The sequence below is a fragment of the Malaclemys terrapin genome, chromosome 9 (assembly GCF_027887155.1).
Source record: "Malaclemys terrapin pileata isolate rMalTer1 chromosome 9, rMalTer1.hap1, whole genome shotgun sequence".
Classification (NCBI taxonomy): domain Eukaryota; kingdom Metazoa; phylum Chordata; order Testudines; family Emydidae; genus Malaclemys; species Malaclemys terrapin.
Genome location: NC_071513.1, coordinates 20,908,056 through 20,917,800, shown reverse-complemented (window position 1 = coordinate 20,917,800; position 9,745 = coordinate 20,908,056). Strand labels below are relative to the sequence as shown.

At 47.4% G+C, this 9,745-nt stretch overlaps 1 protein-coding gene across 1 annotated transcript in view; it reads left to right on the top strand.

Moving 5' to 3' along the window:
- Positions 1-1,598: 1,598 nt before the first annotated feature.
- The window catches only part of SLC16A2 (solute carrier family 16 member 2), a 109,040-nt gene continuing 100,893 nt past the window's right edge, over positions 1,599-9,745 (top strand). The window contains exon 1 of the mRNA XM_054039395.1: positions 1,599-2,638. Within this exon, the coding sequence (XP_053895370.1) occupies positions 2,158-2,638 (481 nt within the window). The 5' untranslated portion in view covers positions 1,599-2,157. The remainder of the gene's footprint in view (positions 2,639-9,745) is intronic.

Genomic DNA, 9,745 nt, shown 5'->3' with positions numbered 1-9,745 from the left:
GAGGAGCACTGCAGAGGGCCATGTCTGTGATGAAACAAAGGCAGTTGGAACCGTGTCTGTCACTGTATAAGGAAAAGGCTCTCACCCAAGCACTTTGGGCCCAGAGTGCTGAACACTAGAGACCTGTACACGTGCTCTGTGTCCAATGAAGTCTGTGCTGGTTCATGGAGCCCATATTCACTTGCAGGACTGGGGGCTTAGGTTGGTAAGCTCACTGGCTCAGCCACCTGTCAATTTACAGATTTCTATGTCTACATTTGCCCTACTATCTAGGCATGGGAACGAAGATAGGGTCTGATCCTGTGAATCCTTATACTGACTGGTAATCCTGATGTGAGTAGTCCTACATCATGTGTGAAGCTGTTTGCTGTATCAGGCCTACAAGCATCTATGGATACCTCTACGGACTATGAACATCCATATGGCACCGTATGGAAACTGGCAAAATAATAACAATCACTTGCTATGAATCCAGCAGCCAGGACCTTGTGCCTCAAACCCATCTGCTGGGCTGGCCCCTAACACACCTCATTTGCCCTCAGTACTGCAGTCTCTCCACCGGCCCCATGTGCCAGGGGTGGGAACTGGGGCTCTCAGGGAGGATTCAGCTGCAGGTAGTGGGCAAGGCACAGGTCTCTTGTGGTGAGGTGGGGCATTTACCCAGCTGGCAGGAGCAGCGAGTTATATGGGCCCATGGTGCCCATGCTCCAGGAATATTCAGGGTCCAGGGGCACAGCTCCACCAATGTTTGGTGCCGGGTCTCTTCCCCGGCCCTGCCTGCCGCCCCAATGCAATTCAAAAGGGCCCCCAGGCTATGGCGGCTTCCTGCCAGTCCTCATTCCATGCCACACCTGGAAGTGGCCAGCACGTCCCTGTGGCCCCATGTGTGTGTGTCTCTCTGCATACTGTCCTCGCCCTGAGCGCCAACTCTGCAGCTCCCGTTGGCTGGGAACTGTGGCCAATGGGAGCTCTGCGGGCGGTGACTGCAGGCAGCAGCATGCAGAAACCCCTTGGCCCCACAGCCGAGGAGCTGCTGCCAGAGGGGTGTGTGGGTCGCTTTCGGGAGCTGCCGGAGATAAGCGCCACATCCCAACCCCTTGCCCCAGCCCAGAACCTGCATCCAACTCCCTCCCAGAGCCCAACCCCTCACCCCTCCCAAACTCCCTCCCCGAACCTGCACCCCACAGCCCCTCCTGCACCCCAACTCCTTGCCCCAACCCAGAGCCCGCACCCAATCTCGCTCCAACTCCCTCCCAGAGCCTGCACCCTTCCCACACCCAAACTCCCTCTCAGAGCCTTAGGCAGGTGTGTGTGTGTGGGGCGGGACTTGGGCCCCTTCTGGGCACCACCAAAAGTTATACAAACCTGCCGCCCCTGCCAGCTGGCTGCCCTGGGGTGGCGGGGGGAGTCTTGGCAGCCCGTGCGGCGGCTCCGGGCCCTACGCCGTGCAGCTCTGCGCTCCACCAACAATGCCCTGATTGACTTCCCAAGGGGGCGGCGCCGGGCGGGCGGGCGCTGCCAATGAACTGCCCTAGGCAGGGCGCTCGGTCGGAGACGTTTGCGGGCTGGGGCAGCTGAATTACACTCTTGGGGAGGAAGGGGGCGGCGGTTGTTTTTAAAGCCCGTCTCTTCCCCCGCCCCCCCAGCAGGAGGTGGGCGGGCGCAGGGCTCCCCTCTGCAGCCTGGGGGAAGGGGAGCTGGCCCCTTTGCTTTCTGCGTGGGGATTCACCCGGCGGGCTGGGAGCACGAGCGAGCAGATCCCGGGGCTCTGCGCGCGTGTGGCGGACGCAGCTCGCCCGCCGCAGGGACACGCCGACTCCTGCGTTGTTTACCGTGCGAGGGGAGGCAGGAAATCAGAGGTGGGGGAAGCTGGGTAGAAGACCCCTTCCCCCTCCCACACCACGAGAAAACCAAGGTCCAGGCGCAGGGTCGGATCCGCCCGGCGGGGGTCTGGACCCGGCTGGCCGCTGAGCCCGACCCTCTCCCCACGCTGCGAGGGCGGGGAGCGCTGCGTCCGCGGGGCCGGAGGGCTTGTGTACCGCGGCTGTCCCCGCCCCCCTCCAGTTTGGGGCCGGTCCCCTTCACGCACTAACCCGCCTTGTCTCCCTGGCCTGCGGCAGCCGCCGGTGAAGGGCGCTGCGCGGCGGCGCCCGGGAGATGGAGGAGGATACAGCTGGGGGAGGAGAGGCGGGGAGGAGGCACCAGCCGGCGGCGGCGGGCGGAGGAGGAGCAGGCGAGCCGAGGGATGACAGGGGGAGCGGAGCGGGAGGAGGAGAGGGCATGTGGGACCAGCTGCTGGACGGGCTCCGCAGCCGGGATCAAAGAGGCAACAGCGGCGGCTGCAGCCCCTGCCCTAGCCCGGCCGAGATGGCGCTGCACAAGCAGGAGCAGGCGGTGTCCGAAGCGAAGGGGTCCAAGGCGGAGGAGGATGGCGAGGCAGCCGCGGCCATGGGGCTGCAGGGGGCCGGGTCGGGCTTCCAGCCTCCCGAAGGCGGCTTCGGCTGGATCGTGGTCTTCGCCGCCACCTGGTGCAACGGGTCCATCTTCGGCATCCAGAACTCCTTCGGGATCCTCTACGTGATGCTGCAGAGCGATCTGGGCGGCGGCGAGAAGGACCCCACGCTGGAGTTCAAAACAGGTAAGAAGGCAAAGGGGTCCCCCTCCCCGAGACTGGCCTCTCCCCGGCCCCGCTGGGCTCTGAGCGGCGTCTGGGGTGGCAGAGCCGGGGAGGGGAACTGATGGAAGGTGGCTGACTGAGGGATAAGTGGCTTGCACAAAAATCACCCCGTAACCAGATCTAAGGTCTTCCTGGGCCTGGCACCGCAAAGGGAACTGTATGTAACTTTGTCTGGTGTCAGGGACACACACACACGGCAGGGGCAGGGATGCCCTAGAAACGCCACGGTGAAAGTATCTTGTTTAAATAGAAGACATCAGATTGTCTGTCTGCTGTAGGAACAAGTTCCAGTCCAGGCTGTCACTCCTGCAGTGCTTCTGCCAGCATCGGTGCATTGGGAACTCCCCTTTCTGCTGCTTGGCTTTGGTTGGTTTATATCAGAACCTGCATGCTGTTTAAATCTAGGTGTCTCCTTGCAGCCGATGTAACTTGGGGGAGAGGGAGGAAGTTTGGGTTATAACCTGTATATTGCAACAAAGAATCCTGTGGCACCTTCTAGACTAACAGATGTATTGGAGCATAAGCTTTCTTGGGTGAATACTTACTTCATCAGATGCATGTATATTAAATGTCTTCCATTCTTGCAAAGATATCCCCAGGGAGTGAATCATGAAAACCAAATTAAATAAGAAAGCTCCATTGCTGTCCAGAGTGAAACAAACATTTCCAGAAAGAGGAAAGCTTGGAAATATTTTACTGGGGGGCATAGGCAACATATGAAGGTTGCATAAGCATTTGCATTCTGACCCTTTGTTTTGTCACTGCTTTAGAACTTCCACCTTTGGACTGAATTACCAGGCTTGTTCTGTGCCCAAAAGTGAATCTTTTTGGAAAGTTTCAGTGCAAAACAAACAAAAAAAAATCCCCCAAACAGTTTAGGTTTTTTTGCAGTGTGGCAGAAATGTATATTTTCTGCATTTATATTAAAAATATTCTGACCCTGTACAGTCAAATAGTTCCATGTTATCACAGGAATTGTTACTAGCTTTCTTCTTTCTTAAAAAGGAAAACAAAAAACATAACAAAAAACCCTGCCTAGGAAGTTTTATAAAAAAACCAACTGTTAAGAGACTATAGGATTGCATTGAAGCACAAAAAGGTCAAAATGATAAAGTTAAGGTTGCACATGTAACATGCCTTGTGCATATCCACTATGTGACTGTAATTAAAGATGATTTCTCAAATATAACCGTATTTTACAATCTTATGTGCATCTGTGTAGAACAATGTGCATGCCAATTAAGAAGACTATTAAAACAGTTTATATGAAGAGTGCACCATTAACTGTTCTTACAAAACATACTACAGAGTAAAAGGGAAACTTAACTGACATATAGGCCATCTGATTTTTTTTTCCCCCCCAGCTAAATAAGCTTTTTAACTGCCTCCTCTGAATTGCACCCCAGGAAGGCTGCTGACAAACTGCCTCAGTCCTGTAAAAATGCCTGTTAGTAATTTTAGTCACTTAAATTCAATAGGGATACTGACATAAGAAAAATTAGTCGCAGGATGAAGTGTTTGCAGGGTTGTGTCTTGTAAAGATAGAAAAGAGCCTGTACCTAAGTCAATTATTTATTTGTTTGTATCAGGGTAGCAGCTACAGGCCCCAGCTGAGATTTGTGGTTGTATTGTGCTAGTGACTGTCCCTGTCCCAAAGCTTATAATCAAATAGACAGGGGGGGAGGGATAGCTCAGTGGTTTGAGCACTGGCCTGCTAAACCCAGGGTTGTGAGTTCAATCCTTGAGGTGGCCACTTAGGGATCGGGGGCAAAAATCAGTACTTGGTCCTGCTAGTGAAGGCAGGGGGCTGGACTCGATGACCTTTCAAGGTCCCTTCCAGTTCTAGGAGATGGGATATCTCCATTATTATTATTATTATTATTATAATACATACAAAGTGTGGGAGAGGAAACAGACTTAGAGAAGTGAAATGACTTGCCTGAAGTCACACAGCAGGTCAGTATCACAGCTGAGAATAGAACCAGATCTCCCGACTCCCAGTCTGATGATCTATCCTCTAGAACCAGTGTTTCTCAAACTTTTTGATACCAGGAACTCGCTTGTTGCCTTCCTAAACTGTGTCAAGGAGATCTGAGGGACCATCACTGGTCCATGGACTGGTCGTTGAGAAACTCTGCTCTACTACAGTGCACTGATGTGCTAGATAGATTGACAATGAATGTACAGGAATGAAAGGAATTACAAGATGTTACACCTCTTAGATTCTAGAATTAACAGCATGATATTGTTGAGAAATAATATAATCATGTAATTAAAGATGGTAACATAGTGCATATCCACATGGCGGTAGAGTTAAAGATGTATGGATAATCTTAGCATTGTCACTTCTAGGCTATTAACAGTATAATGTTAACATGGGTTGTCTTTTAAATTGTAAGTGGTGGAATACACAATGAATCTCTGTGTTTATTCTTCAGGAAATCAACACTTAGTTATCTGTTTCCTTCTTGTGATCCTATCAACAAAACCCAAGGCACAGTTTTAAAAGAGATGATCTAACTAAGGATATTGAAAACTGACGTGATAAAGTGAAAAAAACTCTGCCATGGGCATGCGGGAGTAGGCCCCTGTTTCTTCTAACATGTGAGGGGGGTGGGGAAACAAACACCAACAGGTATGTAGAAAGAAAGAAGCCAACATAGGCGTCCGAGTCAATCCAGTGCTTTGTAATTAAATTGCCTATGTGACAAATGTGAATTTTGGTCTGTGTGCTTAGCGAAGAGACCGTTACTAATGCATATGCTCTGACCTGCTAGCTAATGTTGCCGTTATGTGTTAGTATATCAGTTCTCACTTGCTTTCCGATCACTGGACATGTACGTGGTACACTACGTACTAAACATGTGTACGAAATTCTAGCTTTCAGGGGGAAGGGAATGACTGCCCATGTGCAATGGAGGATTATTTATTTATTTATTTATTTAATCATCAGTTTATTTAAGTCTTGGTATTTTGGCATTTAAATGTACAGGCTCAGAGAGTCCATACACCTGCAATTCCAGCAGCCTGCTGAGGTCCCTCTGTGCTCAGACCTGAAGCTGGGACTCCATGGGTCAAGGGGAGGCACGTCTGGATAGGAGTGGAGATGGAGAGCAGCTACTCTGCTTGACATGTTCTACTCTATGCTTGGATTGCTTCGATGAATTACACCTGCTATCTAATGCTGCTAGAAGCAGCACTGAGTTTGGCCCATAGCTTCACTTCCCATCCCTTCTGACAAGGGAGCTGTATGGGACTACCTCCGTACCACCCCTCCTCCTCCATTCTTGGTTTCACAGACCACCTCCGTCCCTCTGGCAACATAATCAGGAAAGAATTTGTAGCTGTTTTTGGATTGCTAAGTGTTATGGTCTTCCTGAAAAGAATCACACTATCTATTTATGCTCTGCATTTCATCTCCCTTCTCAGCTGGCATGGTGCTCTGAGCTGGTAACAGAGCCAAAAGTGTGTGACTTGACAGCTTCCCATAGACCACCAGCAAGTACTCCACAGACCACAGTGTGAGAACCCCTAATAGATTAAGTACAGAACTAACAGTAACTCCTGCACTCTAATCCAGCTCTGCCACTGTGTCACTTTGTGGCCATAAGCAAGTCACTTAACCTCTCTCCCTCAGTTTCTCCATCTGTAAAATGGGGGCTAATACATACCTATCTTGTAGGTTTTTATAAGAATGATGTAATATTTGGGGAGCACTTTTAAGATTTAAAGGCAGAATAGTATTCCAGCCAAGTTATACTCCTGAAAAATAGGGCTTATATTTATATTAAAAGGGTGCTAACTCAAACTAAGCAATAGCAGCACAGGCACATGGCTGTATTTATCGAGGTTTATTTCTTGTTTGCATTGCATTTTCTTGTTTTTGATTTCATAAAATGTAGAATCCTTGGAGCTCAAATTTAGGGTCAGGCTGTAAAAACAACCTTCTTTCAACAACACAGTGAATGCATATCTCCTTTGTTTAAAGAAATATACTGTTGAGCATTATGTAAACAAGCAATCCAATGATGATCAGCATGTACTGCTGTGAATATCCAGCACACCCCTTGGCTACGTGCAGCAGGAGACAGGACTTTATAATGAGACACATTGGAGGTTTCATTTTGTGGAGAGGGAGGAGTATTGTAGAGAAAAATTGAAGCTAGAGTAAAATCTTTACCCAAGGGAAGAGCAAAAATCAGTCACTTCTAGCAGATGTGGCCTATAAGGAAGCATGGAGCAATAGTGTACCTTTGGAATACTTGAAAATGATAACGGTGATTAGACAATCTAGTAAAAAAAAAAAAAAAAAAGCCCTGGTCCTTATTCGGTTTGTTAAAGACTCCCTAGCATGCATCATGGGAGTGACTGACTCCCATTGTGGCCTTGGCTGAGTGTCCTCTCAGTGCCTCGGTTTCTCCTCCTGTAAAAAGGGAACAGTATTCCTATGTCTCTCACAGGTATTGTGAAAAGGATTAGTGAGTGGATGAAATGGGGATTCCTTTCCCATGGAAATGGATGTTAGGGCAGTGTCTTAATGCACTAGCTTTTCCCCTCTGGGGAAGCAAACCTAACCAGAAAAGCAGTTCTTCTAAAGGGTCCGTGTGCACTGGGTCTTCAGGACCCCTGACTGACCCATTTTAGATTGGAGGCTCTTAAACAAGAAGGGAGGTGCCTAGCTTTATTTAAATCTGTGACCCATCAAAATGCGACAGCTAAGGACAATTAGGCTAAAAGCCCAGGCCAGTTCTGGATTCTGCAGGTCAGACAGGGATGCCCCACCACACTGGGCACAGTTGAGGCAGCCAAGAGTTCCCAGCTGGTGTCACCCAAGCACAAGCAGTGTCCCTGATACGTGGGGCAGCAGGGTGCATTGGGCAGGAGAGGCACCTGTTTCCATTGCGTTTAATGAACACAGAATGTCAGTTGTGCGCATTGCTTGTGATTAACTTCAGTTCAAACATCCACTGAGGATCTGTTGTGGAATAGCAGGGAACCTGCTTATCTGCCATTCTGAAAGTGTGTCTTGTTTCTATAAATCCACCATAGGTGTTGCAGTTTCAGGGATTTAACAAGAGCTGGCAAGGCAGCTAGAAGGACTGCATTGATTTTTTTTCTCCCTTTTTATTTATTAAAATAATCTAGATACAGATTAACTTTATTTGCTTTACATTTTATGTTTCATTTGCCTTGAAATAGGAACTACAAGCACTTTGATAAATGGACTGTAAAGTTTGTCTGGTTTCTCCATAGCGCTCCCATAAGTGCCTCTGTAGCCTATTCCTCACAGCAGTAGTTCCTCAGTGTGTTGTGCAGCAGTCCCCTGACTGCCTTTTTGTACAAGAGATGGGACTATTTTGCCACTTTGTCCAAGGGTGGAAGAATATCCACTGTTACACCTCTGTGCAGAGTCAGACTTCTGATTCCAGAAGGTCCTATAAAGACCAAATGGTGTCTCTGAGTAAAAATGGAATTAAATACTTAACCATAGTGGTTCTTGCTCAGAATTAAATTGATCCCTGTATTTGTGGCTGGGGAAAAGACCTCTCCTAGGATATACTAGCAGGGAACTTTGTGGGGCTTTTCGGGTACATCATTGAGTAGGGATTGCTTCTTAAAATCAAGAGTGCATTTTCTACACCGTATAGTTTCTGTGATCATGTTGGAGGAATGTCCATCCTGTCCTCATCTTTTATGTTTAAGGCAGGATAGGGAATGAACCACCCATGAACAACCCTGCTTTGGCTAACAAGATGGATAAGGTGTCCCAATGGGCTTTTTTTTGTCTGGAAGGCTATAGGGCTTGTCATTGTTAGTTTGTTGTTGTTGTTGTTAATCTGAATTCCCCATTGAGATCTATGCGGATTTCTGCTTAAAAATTGATGCTGTGTTATGTCCTCTAATTCCTAGGATAGGTAAACTAGTTTGTCTAATCTGTCCTGCTTTATCAAAACTGCTGTGTGGAAGGGACAAACCAGGTGCATGTTACTGATAAAAATGGATCAGGGCTTCATCAGAACAGAGAAACCGAGCTAAGATCCTAATTCGGAGAAAAGTTTTAGTGAGAGGAGAAAACGTAGTTCTAACAGCCAAACTGTTTCGGTACTGAGAGTAAAAGAACAAGGAGCAGAAAGTAGGAACTGACTCATCTAATACATACAGAAAAGCTTTGCATACCTCGTTGTGGGGCCCTGCTGGCTCTGTGGGCTAGAAAGGGAAAACCCTAATGATACAGTGAATTCCGGGAGGTCATTTTTGAAAATGCACCCAAGTAAATTTTAGCAATATTTCATTGCACTGATGACTTCAAACCCTCTTTCAGATCCCTCACTGTACAGGGCTGTGTAAACTGCAGGAACAGTGTCGGAGTCAAACATCTGTCATTAAAGCACTCTTTATTTGTTGTGTAAATCTAAATTTAAAAAGAGGCTTCTGTCCAAGACTCTGGGATTTAAATTCAGGATCTGTTTGGAGGGGTGCTGGGGAGGAGGTTTTGTGGACACTTCAGCCAAATAGGAAAAACTAAAGAATATTTTTATGGAGGGGTGTGTGTGTGTGTATGTATGTATGTATATGTGTGTGTGTGTGTGTGTATATATATATAACTCTGTGAAAATATTCTTTAGTTTTTCCTATTTTATTTCATTCACACACACACTCTTAATGTCTTCCTTTCTTTGCCTATAGCTTAGTCACCCATTAGGCTAGTAAACCTATGACTTACATTGGGTGACAAAGAAAATAGCTCCATTTAGGGTATTTGCTAACATTGTAATCATGACATATAAGCCATTGTTTCACTCCTCCTTAATTCTGATATGAAAAAGTAATTTAAATTTCAAACATTTGAAGTGTCCCTGTGACAGATGATGAAAAGTAAACAGACTTTTAGTAAATTTGTTAACGCAAGGGATTAAATTTGATTTTAATATCTAGGACTTCTTATTTTTGTTGTTGTCCATATATTTCAAATACATTATAGAACCTGGGCTTCAGGTTTTACATGTTGTTTCTTAAAAAGGTCTTATCTGTCCTCTCCTGAAGGTGGCACTGTAGTTGTTGATGTGG